The 14108-nt window shown below is 57.9% G+C and overlaps 2 protein-coding genes across 2 annotated transcripts; one reads left to right on the forward strand and one right to left on the reverse strand.

The window, feature by feature from the left end:
• The first annotated feature begins 678 nt into the window (after nucleotides 1-678).
• On the forward strand, nucleotides 679-2080 carry EXOSC6 (exosome component 6). Its single transcript, XM_028501856.2, has one exon. The coding sequence runs from the start codon at nucleotides 811-813 to the stop codon at nucleotides 1627-1629; it is 819 nt and encodes a 272-aa protein (XP_028357657.1). The 5' UTR covers nucleotides 679-810; the 3' UTR covers nucleotides 1630-2080.
• Nucleotides 2081-3584: 1504 nt separating this feature from the next.
• Nucleotides 3585-8265, reverse strand: LOC114488390. The gene is made up of 4 exons (XM_036012199.1): nucleotides 8156-8265; nucleotides 4827-4880; nucleotides 4403-4746; nucleotides 3585-4068 (listed from the first exon to the last, which is right to left on the reverse strand). The coding sequence occupies exons 1-4, from the start codon at nucleotides 8224-8226 to the stop codon at nucleotides 3872-3874; spliced, it is 666 nt and encodes a 221-aa protein (XP_035868092.1). The 5' UTR covers nucleotides 8227-8265; the 3' UTR covers nucleotides 3585-3871.
• Between the last annotated feature and the right edge of the window lie 5843 nt (nucleotides 8266-14108).

Raw genomic sequence — 14108 nt, forward strand, 5'->3', positions numbered from 1 at the left:
CTGTGCCCCTGTGTGACAGCCCAGGTGGGTCCCTGGGTGAAGAATAAATACTGTGGTTCTTGAGCCAAAGATGGACAGTGAGCATGGGGACCCTACCTGGCCCCAGACCAGTTCACCCAAGCCTGGTGAAGACCCCTGGGTTTGAAGACTTGTGCTGAGAGGTTCAAGGTACTGCATACCTCTGCTGGCTTCAGCTGATTTCATGACCCCTGGGTACAGCAGGCTAGCTGACGTGGAGGAGGTGGGAGAAGAAGGTCTGCTGAGAGAATCAGCAGAGGCCAGCTGTCACAGGCGGAGGGAGGGGGCCAAAGCCCTGGATTCGAGCACATGCCAAATTAGGAGTGTCGGGGAGACAAAGAGCTTGCAATCCAGGCCGGGAGAGGTCATTCTAATCATTCAATGAGCGCTTATGCCAGCCACGGTACTGAGGATACTGGAGTGACCAAGACAAAAACGTCATTGCCCTCTTGGGCAAGGCAGTGGGGAATACATAAAACAGTCACACAAATAATTTTAAAATAAAAATAATTAAAGTTTTCACAGGTGAAAAGAGAAAGACATACGCTCTGGGTCTGCTCTGGTCCAGGAGGTTAGAGGTCAGCCGGGCCGGCTCAGGTCGTACTTAACGCAGACCTGTCCAGGTGAATCCATCCGCGGAGCCCCGGACGTCCTTTGCAGCGGCACTGGAGCTGTGCAGTGCCTGCCGTTCTCCCTCCGGGGTGGTAGGGGGCGCTGCGGCGCCGTTCGCCGCTATCCCGACAGCCCTCGCGAGGGCGCTCAGCGGAAGCGGCCAGCTAGCCAAGCGCCGCCATGCCCGGGGATCACCGCCGCATCCGCGGGCCCGAAGAGTCGCAACCGCCGCAGCTGTACGCGGCGGACGAGGACCAGGAGCCCGACGCCCGTGATCCAACTCGGCTGCGGCCTGTGTACGCGCGCTCTGGGCTGCTAAGCCAGGCCAAGGGCTCGGCCTACCTGGAGGCGGGAGGCACTAAGGTGCTGTGTGCGGTGTCCGGCCCGCGCCAGGTCGAGGGCGGCGAGCGCGGCGGTGGCCCGGCGGGAGCCGGAGGCGAGGCCCCAGCCGCGCTGAGGGGACGTCTGATCTGTGACTTCCGCCGCGCACCCTTTGCGGGTCGCCGGCGCAGCCCTCCCCAGGGCAGCGGTGAGGAACGCGAGCTGGCGTTGGCCCTGCAGGAGGCTTTGGAGCCGGCCGTGCGCCTGTGCCGCTACCCACGTGCGCAGCTCGAAGTGTCAGCTCTGCTGCTGGAAGATGGTGGCTCGGCTCTGGCAGCCGCTCTCACGGCCGCCGCGCTCGCCCTGGCCGACGCGGGCATTGAGATGTACGACCTGGTGGTGGGTTGCGGCCTGAGCCGCGCGCCGGGGCCCTCGCCCACCTGGCTGTTGGATCCCACGCGGCTCGAGGAGGAGCGCGCCGCTGCCGGCCTCACTGTGGCGCTCATGCCCGTGCTCAACCAGGTGGCGGGGCTGCTGGGCAGTGGGGAGGGGGGCCCGACCGAGAGCTGGGTCGAGGCGGTGCGTCTGGGTCTCGAGGGCTGCCAGCGCCTCTATCCTGTACTGCAGCAGTGCCTGGTGCGGGCTGCCCGCCGGAGGGGCGCCGCAGCCCAGTCCTGAACCAGAAGCCAAAGAAGTGACAGACGCCTCCTCTCCCCCAAAGGACCTGCACAGTCGGCTTCCAGACTGCACCGCCTTGAGAACTCAGAACAAGAGGGAGGATTTGGGGAGGCGGGCACAGAACTGATGCACTGGGCCGCTGTGTTGGAACGATATTTTTGCAAACTGTTCTGTTAAAGATGGTTTTCTGCTTGAGCTGGCCCCCAACTGTGACCTAGTTAAGAAACCTACGAATGCAGTCTGACTCCCAAGTTGAAAAGGACTTCAGCTGGTCTTACCTGGAAAACGGGACCTGAAGGTACTGCTGTTTTGTGAGGGATGGACCTTATGCAGGCCGGCCATAACTTCCTCCTATGTAACTGGGCTGCGTTTGAGGGAATGGACAAGGGGGCTGTGCCTCTCACTCATATCTGAGCTAAAACAAAACACAAACCCTTTTATACTTGAAAAAGCCTTCTATTGTGGTTCTTCTTGGTACAGGATTTAAAAGAGCAAGGCTCTCCTGAGTTGGGTAGTGTGTTCTTGTTCTCCTCGTGTCCGGCGTTGTCTAAAGTGTGCCCTGTCTCTTAGTGTAACAGAGGAAGAGACAGGCTGAGACAAAAGAAGCCTCAGGGGCTGATACAGGGAACTGTGCTTTGTAAGAAAAGCTGCTCCACAAGTCCCAGAGTCAGGGCTAATGCTGAGGTGTGACAAGAGCGGGGAGGGTTTTGTGGCCCCAGGAACATGCTGGGTGCACTCCCAGCCCCTGGTTTGGTGCCGGGAAAGACCACAGCTCAGGGTGGGGTAGCTGGGAAGGGTTTGGGGCTCCGTGGAAGCCCGGTCCCCGCTTCCTTGGCCTCGTGGAGAGCGGCACAGCAGAGGCCTCCTCCACTGCTGATGAGAAGTGGGGGTCTGGACGGGCTTCACCATGTGATGTGAAGCCCGTCCAGACCCCCAGTCTCATCCAGTCTCGGCTTCTGGGAGAGGGCCGATAAACTGCCAGGAGTGAGAGCTGGTGCTGCCATTCCGTGGGGCAGAGCCAGCCTGGCTGACTGACCACAGGGCTGGGACCTTCCGGGTGGCTCCTGAGCCCCACAGGTTTGTGCTCAGGTCTGGACTGGAGGAGGGCAGGGCAGCCTGGTCCCCTCTCTCTGCTCTGGGCTGATATGGGCTTCTGAACTTGGGCGTCGGGCCTGCTCAGCTTCTCTAGGAAGGGCTGGCCTGGCGTAGTACAAGGGCCAGAATAAGGCTCAGAGACCACACCAGGAATCCCCGACCAGGGAGAAGAACTACGAATTTTATTTTTCCTCTTCTGACATACATATTTCCAGAGCAGATCTGAAATACAAAATACCACACCAGCAAGAGACAAGATAGAAACAGGACATAAAAATGATACCCTTAGTCTGGAGGATGGATTTGTAGGGTAGGTGGGGCATTTGGAACCAAAAGGTATTATGTGGGGCACAGGCTGAGGACCTTAAAGCTTGGTTTCAGAGGAAGGGGGATGGGAGGGTATATCCTGTACACCACTGTGGCTGGTGAAAGCTGTCTGCACCCACTGCCGTGGAGGCCCCAACCCTGAGAGGACTGGTGGGGCCTCGAGGGGTGGGGGGCACATCTGAGCAGTACCTGTAGTCGGAGGGGGCTGACGGTGCTCCCAGGGCCCCCCCCCGGGGGGTGGGCAGAGTCAGCAGGTGGAGGTGGAGACACAGGGAAGTTCTGCACTGCCAGCTCCCCGGCGGCCGAGGCTGGTGGAGGTAGCCCAAGTGGCAGTGGGGGCTGGCCCAGCTCCCCACATGGGGCCACCAGTGCGGAGGAGGACACGACGGGGCAGGAGGGTACATTGGGCTCTCGAATGCCGCACCGAGGGCTGTTATCAGATCCAGGTTGGGGTGTTCTCCGTACAGGAAGGTGTTTTTCCATGACTTTCCTGGCGAGCGTGGTACCACCACCAACCTACAGACACTGGGGCAGGCTCGGGAAAAGGGCAGACATTGGGGTTTTAACAAGCTTACCAGGTGGTTCTCAGGCCATGGGACTGGGACTGTGAGGCATGCCCGTGACATTTCCTCTACAATACTCAAAGCCTACGCCCCTCTTCTAGGAGGAGATGGCATTTCAGCCCACAAGTGGCCCAGCTGACCAACCAAGCCTGAGTCAGGAGGAGCAGGGCACAGGCCGTATTCTGGGCATTGCTGGTGGCGGGTGATGCCCCATCCACCCCTCCGGGCTCCCACACAAACCCTGGTCCCTCCCTTGCTCACAGAGAGGCCTCAGGACCCAAACACAAGGAGGGTGAGGATGGGGGAGGTGCCAGGCCACTCACTGCCGCCTCTGGGTCTCTGCTGTCCTGGGGGCTGCCTGCCTCCGGATGGGCCCTGGGCTCCTGCTGGGGTTCAGTGGTGCTGCGCGAGGAACCCTTAATTCCAGGGACCCTGTTCTCTTCATCCTCTGTCCCTGTGCAGAGAGAGTCACCAGTTAATGGCTAGGTTTGTCAGCCCCAGCTGGTCCCAGAGAGACCACTGGTTGCCCAGCACTGATGGAGAGTGTCCAGGGCTTGAGGGGACAACATGGGTTTGGGCTGGGACGCTCCTCTGGCTCCAGATGTCTGCAGAGTGGGGGGGGGGGGTCGTAGGACCACCAAGAAGCCACAAGGATCCTCAAGCCACAGGAACGGCCAGAGGGAATGGGGGTGGGGAGAGGTGAAGAGCCCAAGGCAGGACTCCAGGTGCCTCTCACACCTGCAGGAGTGGGCAGAGCTGGACACCACTGAGGGTGTGGGGGGCCTGACCTGGCAGCTGGTCCGTGTGCTCCAGGTGCTCCAGCAGGCGGTCCACCTGGGCTTTGATCCGGCTCAGCTCTGCCCTGATGGAGTGCAGCCCCTCCAGCTGGCCTGCTGCTAGAGGGCCCGGAGTCAGGGTTTCCACCAGGCCCCGGAGGCCCAGCCCCTCCCTAGCCGTGCAGATGAGGGCTGCACCCCTTCGCTCACTCCTTTTCTGTCCTGGGGGCACGTGGCTCTTCCTGGGGGCCTTGTGGGGACTGAGACTTCTCTTGACCCCCATTCCTGTGTGAGTCCTCCTGATCTTGACAGACGTATGGTTGATGAGCGGAGGGACCCGCTGGTATTCACACACCCTATGGGACAGGACAGAGGGTGTTAGGCCAGCCCGCCCCTCCCGTTCGCCCAGAGGACCAAGGAGGCAGGACCCACTCACCTGTGGGGAACATCCTCCCTGTACAGCTTGTAGTCCAGGTCACAGTTACTGCTGCTGCAGCAGAGACAGGTGGGGGAGGATCACTGTCCTGGGCCAGAATCTTCGCCCAACCTGCAGCTTAACTTGGGAAAACAGGTACGAAGCTTTTCCTTGGAATCCCAGGATTCTCCACTGGAAGGGCCCCTAGGGACTTGATCAAGGTCACTTTGGGAGACCATAGCAAACCACCTTCCCCATGTGGCAGGAAGGGGACAATCGCCCGCAGGCTTCTGGCCAGCCAGAGCCAGGCCCAGGCACTGCTGACACTCTGGATCTTACTCTGGCAGGGGATGAAAGGGGAAAGTTAAGTCAGGGCCCAAAGCCATGGTGGGGGTGTGAGAGCCTTTAATCCTTGGATGAAAATCACCAGGATGCTGGGCCCAGCATGGGCGGACAATCCAGGCAGGGTGAGGGTGTGGCCAGGCCCCTTGCCCTTTGCTCCTGGCCCTGGGAGAAAGGACCAGCCCGGAAGGCCCCAGGCTTTCACTGCTGGCCTCATCCCCTTCTCACAATGTACCACCACCTCCTGGGTCCCAGGGGGATGGGGAGACCTATGGAGAGAGACAACTGGGTCCTGTCCTGGGCAAAAGGTCTCCATGGGGACGCAGTGGCTGGAACTTCAGGTGCTGAATTGCGGGGGAAATATGATAAACTGGGGGCAGCAGCTTCTGAAACAACTTACGGTATTGAGTGCCCACAATCCAGCTCAGGCCCAGCCCACGAGGGGCGAAGTCCGTGGGGGCCACTGAGGCAGAATGGAGGACATTAGGGGTGCCTTCCCCTTTATCCCACAGGGTCTCCAGGCCTGCAGGTGAGATTTCTGGCCACTTCCTGCTCTCCACCCCACCCCCACCCCGCCCCGCCATTTCTGGCATCAGGCAGGCTGGGTGGGTGGCCTGAAAACCTCAGGGATGCCAATTCCGGTGGTGGGAGGCCCGTCCTTGGAGAAAGGAGAGTGAGCCCAGAGAGTGTGGGGAGGCCCGCTGCAGGGTCGGGATCTGGGTCCCAGGCAGGAAACGGGCAGCCTCCTGCTGGCTAGAAGTGGCCAGCTGGGACGGAACTGAAGGAGACACGTTTCAGCAGAGCACCATCTTTCCAAGAAAGTACTCGCTTGTCCCGGCCCCCTGGGGCTGGCCGGGGCTCCCTCGCCGGGACTGGGCGGAGACTTCAGCAGACCACCTGAACTGCCACGGCGAAGTTTTCCTCGCTGTAGCCTTGGTGGTGGCTCAGTAGCAGAATTGTCGCCTGCCACCAAGGAGTCCTGGATTTAATTCCTGGCCAATGCAAAGATTAATTCTTTTCCCCCCTTCATTACATTTTTTTCTAAAATGATACTGTACTTGGACGGTAAAGGAATAGCATTTTGCTGACCACCGAGCACAGACTCGGGAGCTGTGCTCCGGAATGGAAACAGACAGAACAGGTTTGGGGTATGGGGTCCAGCCGTGTGAACTGTCACAGCAGCATTTGCTGCACACGGGGGTTGTTTGGACCGGGGGTCTCCCTGCTCTGCCTGCCCCCACCTTCGCTCAGCCATCAGCCAGGGCTGGGGCCTGTGCCCTGGACTCGTGGCCTCGCCCCTCTCTCCCTAAGGGCAGTGGCCCGGTTGCAGGTCTGCAGCCACACCAGTGCCCCTGGTCTGGGCCAGTGGTTGTCGTCTGCAAGCCCGGGCTTCCCACAATAAGATAAATAGAGTGCACCTTCAGAATGGCACAGTGAGCAGAGGTCAAGCCACTTCCTCAGGTGTCCTCAGGGGCAAGGGCGAGGGTAGGGAGAGGGGACCTGGGGCAATCCTTCCACCACACACCTTTCCCTTTAGGTTGACAAGTTTCATTTTGAGGCCAAAATCACATGGCCTGGACTTGACCAGTTCTTATGAAGAGGTCATCTGGCCGCTCAGTGGCCACCAAACCCCACCCTGAATCCGCCCCTCCTCTGGGCAATATCCCAGGGGGCCAGAGCCATAGCTGGCACCCACTGCTCCCCCAAGCCCCAGGGAAGCGTTCATTCTCCCCACTGGAGTCCTCTGGTGACACACAGGTCTTAAGGAGGTCACCCCTGCCCAGGTCTTGACTGCGGGGCCCTCTAAATGGAGTCTGAGCCCCCGTGGGACAACTGTCATCGCTCCCTGCTGCTCCCATTGCTCTGACCTGCGCCTCTCAGAGGCCCAGCAGGGCTGGCTCTGAGCTCGCTGAGCCCGAGGGTGCAGTGCTGGAGGAGCATGAACTCTGAAGACAGCACCTGGGGCTAAAGAACTGACTGAGGGGGTCGCTCAGCCTCCAGCGTGGCCGGCTGGGTTGAAACACATGAGAGCACTGTGGGGCAGAGCCCCTCACCTCCCAGCAGGCGCGTACTCACAAAACCAGACCAACAGACTCCCCCAGCTATGCGTCTCCCGCGGGAGACAGCGAACCAACGCACCAGAGGCGCAGCTCTGCATCGTGGCAGAAATGCAAGTTTAAAGCGCTGGGTTACTCACAAGCACACATCTGTTCATAGCCCGAAACTAATGCAGGGGAAAGCCGCCCACACTGGCATTCACTGGGTGCCACGGACCCCAGGCTGCGCCCGCAGGGAGAGATTGGGCCTGGCCTCTCTCCGGGTCAGCCTGGAGGTGCAGAGACTTGTCGGAGCAGCCCCCCACCTGGCCCTGGCATCCCACTTCCAGACACACAAACAGGGCAAAGTGCGAAGCCGGCACCTTCAGCACCAGCAGGGTGTTTGCACGCGTGCTGTTCCTAAGAGTGAGCACCTGCTCACCGCCTTCCGCCTCCCCTGCTGGCAAGGCAGAAACCCCCCGGTTGCCCACCAGAGGGCCCGGCGCTCAGCACGACCGTCACATACGCACACCAAGGGGCACAGGGCCCGCCACGTTCGCACACACCCCTTATGCCTGTGAAAATGGCACATTGGCTGGCAGAGGTTGGTCGCCTCCTTTCTGAAAATGTTTAAAGGTTTCTTGAATATTTTTTAAGCTTCCCAAGTTACTGTCAAGACTTCATCCAGAAATGTTCTTATTTGTTACTTCCCAAACACCTATACCTGGAAAGTGCCCCCCAAGTGCTCCCCTGGGGGGGCTCCAGGTGGGAGGAGGGTCACCCTTCTCTCCTGCAGGAAGGGGCTGGGTGACATCGGCGAGATGGGGCCTTACAGACAAAACCTGAGGCCCAGGGAGAAAGGACCTCAGGTACCACAGTTACTGGGCCAGGCAGCCTGAGCTGGGGTCCTTGTCCCAACCCAGGAGGACCCAGAGCCCCAAACAAGCCTCCCTCCTCAGCAGACAGACTCACCAGGGGGTGACTGGTTCCCACCGTCTCTTTTGGCCTGGCCGGACCGGGCCGGGGCTGGGCTCCCGAGCCATGTCCAAATCTGAAGAGAGCACAAGGGAGTGGACAGAATGTGAGAGGACAGAGGAAGGGAGGGTGGGAGGAAGGGAGGGCGGGTGCAGGAGGAGGGGCCAAGTGCACGTGGGTTCCTGCTTGTTTCCTGGGCGGCCCTTCCCTGCTCCTCAGCTCTTGAGGTGGGCAGCCCAGCCTGGCCTCCCATGGACCCTGAGTCCACCCACCCAGGGCTGGACTGAAGCTCCAGAAGGACCATCTGCATCCTCAGAGGACCATGGCGCTGAAATGAACCCCCAACCCTGCCACTTTGAGACAGCCATGGGAGAGAACCACCTCTTTCCTATTATACGAATAATTACAGAAGAGACCCTACACTGTGGGTATCACCCCATCTCCCAGGCCCTGGAATCAGGAGTGCCACCGTCAAAATGCAGGGGGGGGGGGGGTGTCTGTAATCCTCGCATCCTCTGAGGAGACACGCAGTCCTGGCCTGGGTTAATTCTTGAGTGCTCTCCCGCTGCCTGTCTGCCCACCCCTGCCGGCCCTGCTGCCAGGTCCACGCCCCACAGCTGCCTCTGGGCTCAGCCCTCGCGCCGGCTGCACCTGAAATGGCCAGCCTGCTCTGAGTGGGAAACCAAGCGAGCGGCCAGCCTGGGCCAGGGGGCTGACACCCCACTGCCCTCTCTGGGTGGGGAGGTCGAGAGCCAGCGGAACCCACTCAGGAGAGGATTGAGGAGGCAAGCGATGTAGCCGTCTGTGCGCCAGCCGGCGGTGGGCAGATTGCCTCGTTGCTGGGTTTCCTCAGTGTCCCCGCCCCAGAGGCGGGGCCTGCTCACTGCTGCAGCCTTGCAGCCCGCTCAGGGCCTGCCGTTCGGTGGGCGTGCAGTTCACGCCTGCCGAACACGTGAATGGAGCGCCACTAGACCAGTTCTGGTTTCTGTCTGTGGGTTCGGGTCAGACCCCAGAGTTTCACCGATGACTCTGAGGCTCCTCCTGGGTCCACCCCTTTCTTTACGAACCTGTGGTCGTAGTCCATGGTCCACTTGGCTGTCAAACAGTACTGGGACTCAGAGGGGCTCCAGCACTGCTCCCCCGGGGAACACGTTCAGGAAAGCCTCGAAGGGGCACTGGAGGAGAGTGCGTGGATCTACACACTTCTGGCTCGTGCAAGGCTGCGCCACTGGACAATGTGTGGCCAATGTAGTAGGTGTCCTGTCAGGTCCAGGACACCTGCTACATTGGCCACACCACCAAGACAGGGAGTCACAGCAGCTCTACCTGATACACAGAGACAGGCACAGGGAGGCTGCCAAAAGTGAAGAGACAAAGAACATGGCCCGAATGAAAGAACAGATCAGAACTCCCGAAAAACAACAACAACAACAACAACAACAACAAAAAACTAGACAAAATGGAGATGAGCAATTTACCAGAGGCACAGTTCAAAACTCTGGTCATAAGGATGCTCGAGGAACTTAGTCTCACAACCGTGTAAAAAGGATCCAGGCAGATATCGTAGGATATACTAATGAAAATAAAGAACAGGGAATCAGTAGTAGATTGGATGAAGCTGAGAATCAAAGCAATGATATGGAAAGCAAGGAAACAAAAAACCAATCAGAACAAGAAGAAGAAAAAGAATCAACTCCCCCCCCCAAAAAAAAAAAAAAAAAAAAACGAGGACCGTGGAAGGAGCCCCTGGGACAACTTTAAGCATTCCAACATTCGCATCATAGTCTGATTCCTGGTCAAGTCACATGCCTGGGCTGAGGGCCAGGTCCCCTGTTGGGGGTATGTAAGAGGCAACTGATTGATGTTTCTTTCCCTCACTTCCCCCCTTCCCCTCTCTCTATAAATAAATAAAATCTTAAAAACAAAACAGAACAGAACAGGAGAGAAGCAGAAGTGGGTGGACACAGCGAGCGAGCCTGGAGCTGACTCCCAGACGTGCCCACCCTGGATTCACCCCACGGACACAAAGCGGTTTACTTTCCTCACCGAGCTTCAGGGAGCGAAGGAAAGGGTTGTCGTGTCAACCCCAGCGTTAAAGACTGCAACCAGCAGCTCTCAGCTACTGAACCGTGACTATTTGCCAGGCATTGTGTGACAGGTTTTACATCCATCATCTCATTTAATCCCCACGACAGCCTCTCGGAGGAGATGTTAGCAGTGCCCCCATCTTAGAGAGGGGCCACGTGGACAGCGAGTTGGGCGGGCGGTGGCATCGCAGTCCCAGCCTCACAACTACTGCAGTGCTCCTGGAAGTTGGAGGACTTACTCGAAGATACTTCGCTCTGACAGAGCCTGGTGCTGCCTGGGCCTCCAGGCCACGCTGCCGTTGCGCAGGGCGGCTCCATCACCTGCTCTGCCGTGCAGAGAACCCAATGGCTGGTGAGGCCCCTGGTTAGAGCGCGGGGCTGGCAAGGCCAGCACAGTAGGCTGGAGTCCGGGGCCCCCGGTGGCTTCTTGCAGTGGATGTGAGTCATCCTTCTGGCCACTCCAGCTCTGAGGTATCCCCAGCTTTGGCACACCTGCCTCCCATGAAAGAAGCTAAAAATGTCCCTTTCCCAGCCTCCCTTGCAGCTAAGGCCTGAGCACATTATTTGACTCCCCTGGTCAGACCTACACACCCAACTTTAAATTAAAGCTGCTGATGGGAAGAAGCACATCTCAGCAATTGATGGTGATGGTGGCAGCCGCTACATCCAGCTTTTGAAGGTGATGGGACCTCCGGCCCGCACTGCGGGGGCCGACTGTGGCGCCCATGCCCAGCAGAGGCTGCAGGCCTCTCTCAGATCCGACCCTTCGACATCCTGGGTGTCCTGGGAGCTCACCAGTCTCGTCAACACTTTCCTTTTCTGCTCAGAGTTGCCAGAATCAGTGCCTGTTGCTTAGAACTAAGAACCTTGATTGATATAGAAATAGAACTAGGAGCCAATGTGGCTCAGCTGGCTGGAACGTCGTCCTGTAAACGGAGAGGTCCCGGGTTCAATTCCTGGTCAGGGCACATGCCTAGGTTGTGGATCCGGTTCCTGGCTGGTCGGGCTCTGTGTGTGCGGCAACTGATCGATGTTTCCCTCCCACATCGATGTTTCTCTCCCTTTCTCTCTCCTTCCTTTCCCCTCTCTCTAAGGTCAGTAAGCATGTCCTAGGGTGAGGATTAAAAAAATAAAGGACCAGGGATGGATGCAACAAGAGGGCTGGAGGGAAACAGGGTGATACAAGGCTGGCAGGTGGTCAGAGGACAGTGAAAACCCAGCGAGTATTAAGGGAGAGGACGCCAGCAGCCCATGGCATGCAGTGGTGACTCCGTGAATTCTGCGGTCGCCCAGAGCCAGGTGCCCATTGGAAATGAGGCTCTGGGGGCCTGAGGGCTCCTGCCATGGACGAATATAAAGAGAACCCTGGAGTCAAGGGCCGCTGGGCAGGGTGTTGTGCCAGTGGCACCACATAGCTTCAAGGGAAAAAAGACAAGCTTGAAGTCCAAGTCCAAATAATCATCAGCTCAAGGCCAGCTTCAGGCGTGGTGAGAAAGCCAGGGGATCTTTGTGACTAGCAACTGCAAGGCTGAGAGAGCAGAGCAAACGTCAAGCTTGATCAGTGGTTACAGGGTGACACTGTCGTCAGATGGCTTCACACCCTCGCTGGGTCTCTGGGAAGACGGGGAGGACTTAGCCCACCCCCTCCCCCACTGAGCTTCCCTTGGTCACAGTGAAGGTCCTGGCGGCAGAAACTCACTAGTTCTGTGTCACAGCCGCACCCCTTTCCTCCTGGGCACACATCCCGCTGGGGCTTCCCGACCTCTGTGGTAGTTCGTGCCCCTCTCGGCCGAGGGGTGGCCAGTGGCTGTGGGTAGGCGGGACATGCACCTCTCCCGGGCTCCTGGCACCCTCCCAGTGTGCGTCCACCCTCCTGCTCCAGGAGCGGGCCACCTGCATGCCTGTGCCCCTGGTGAGCTGGGAAGCCACGTGCTCAGCTGGCAGGGCCTCCCTCAGCCTGGGCTCCCCCGCGCCCTCATGGCACACGTGCAGCCTTGGCCAGCAACAAGCATTTCCTGAAGTGAGGATCTTGTAATGACCTTGGGGTCCCCTTGTGCGCCCTCCCCAACCTCCCTTTATTTTCTCCAGACTGCAGTGACCCCTGCAGGCCCCAGAGGGCCAATGACCTCAAGTCTGGGATGAGGACTGAATCGCCAAAAGAACCGAAAGATTTTGCTAATTTATATTGGCAAAAACCTAGCAAAGTGATCCAGGAGTGGATTCTGAGGGTGGAGACGGGGGGAGGAAGAAAATAATGTCCGTGGGATTGAAGATTTTGGTATTTAGGGTTCTCTGGGGCTTGTCTGAGTAGCTGGGATGGTTCTCACTGTTTGCTGTCATGGTTGCTTAAAACTTGGACTCAGTTGTGGCCAAAAAATATTAGCTAAGAGCTAATAATAAGAAGAATGAGAATAGCTAAGACTTACTGAGCATTTGCTATCCGCCAGGCACAGTTTTAAGCACCGTACTTATTTAAAATGTATTTAGTTAACAAATGCGGTTTAGATGGGATAATGTTGACGAGGGAATAAAGAAGTTAGCTGAGCTAACAGTCGTTGGTGTTTACCAGTCTCAGGAGGCGCTGTCCCGAACACTGTAATGTCCTGACTCGTTTTATTCTCCTCACTTTACAGGAGAAAATGAGGCAGGGAGACGTGTGAGGGCCCGGGCTGCACAGCAGGAGGTGAGCTTCAGTGCGATGCACTTGAACCATCCCGAAACCATCCCCCGCCACCCTGCTGGTCCGTGGAAAAATTGTCTTCTGGGAAACCAGGCCCCCATGCCAGAAAGGTTGAGGGCCGCTGTTTTAGGGTGACCAGCGGTCCTGGCTTGCTGGGGACGGAGGGGTTCCCCAGTGTCAGGTAGGACAGAAGGTAAACCAAGGCAGGGAGGAGGAGTGGGACGTGTCTCGCCCACTGACTCAGCAGTCCAGAGCCTCGTCCGATGATATTGCCAGGTGTTCCAACACCACGAGAAACTCCATGTGAGCACGGGAGGAGGGGACCCCTTGAAATTCTACACGTAATTTCTACTGTCTGGGAAAGAGAGCCTTGACACTGTGTGTTCACCCCGAGGCCTAGAAAGGGAAGGGGAAAGGGTCCATGGTGCCCAGAGAAGCAACCCAGAAAACAACTTTGGTTAATTGCCTACCTCTGGTCACTATCTGTTTTATAGGGAGCCCCTAATGCTTCCAGAAAGAGCCCTTAAATAACTTTGGGTAACTGCCCCAACTTGAATTAACTGTCTCCTGTCATGTATGTGTTTTACAACAAGATGAACAAACAGGGTCTGGAGCAAGATAAGACTTCGGGCAGACAGACCCCCATTCATACCTAAGTTTGGGTTGTCACATCCCCCTGGGAAAGCTGGCAGCACCTTTATCTGTCAATCAATATGTGACTTCTTCACCCCCCATCCGGCCAGCTATGTAAGTCCTTGGGACAGAGGACCTGCCACCCTTACCTTGCCCTGCCCTGAACCTATGCCTTTCACCCCCCAGCTCAGCAAGGCCATTGTCTTCCATGAGACACTGTCCCGGATAGACCCTGCTTGCACAGGGTCTAATAGACACTGACAGACTTGCTGATTGGTAATCCTTCACTGTGTCAGCAAGAAGAACCGAGTTTCTCCTGTAACACCAGCACATGGGACTTTCCTGAAGCTGGGACAGTTCCAGGCAAATTGGGACAACTGGTCCCCCTCTGTGTTAAATAACTTGCCCAAAGTCACACAGTTAGCAAGTGGCAGAGCCTAGCCCCAGAGTCAGGTGGTCTGGCTTTAGACCCAAGCCCTCTGCCTCTCTCTGCCTGCAGTCCTAGAACCAGAGCCTGCCTGTGAAGTAGCCGGAGGCCTTGTTAAAACCC

The sequence above is a fragment of the Phyllostomus discolor genome, chromosome 12, assembly GCF_004126475.2.
Source record: "Phyllostomus discolor isolate MPI-MPIP mPhyDis1 chromosome 12, mPhyDis1.pri.v3, whole genome shotgun sequence".
NCBI lineage: Eukaryota > Metazoa > Chordata > Mammalia > Chiroptera > Phyllostomidae > Phyllostomus > Phyllostomus discolor.

Coding starts and splice junctions, on each gene's coding strand:
- LOC114488390 (XM_036012199.1), bottom strand. CDS start 8,226: ATGGCTCGGGAGCCCAGCCCCGGCCCGGTCCGGCCAGGCCAAAAGAGA. Junction 4,747..4,826: donor AGGGAGGATGTTCCCCACAG/GTGAGTGGGTCC, acceptor CCTGTCCCATAG/GGTGTGTGAATACCAGCGGG. Junction 4,069..4,402: donor GCACACGGACCAGCTGCCAG/GTCAGGCCCCCC, acceptor CTCTCTGCACAG/GGACAGAGGATGAAGAGAAC.
- EXOSC6 (XM_028501856.2), top strand. CDS start 811: ATGCCCGGGGATCACCGCCGCATCCGCGGGCCCGAAGAGTCGCAACCG.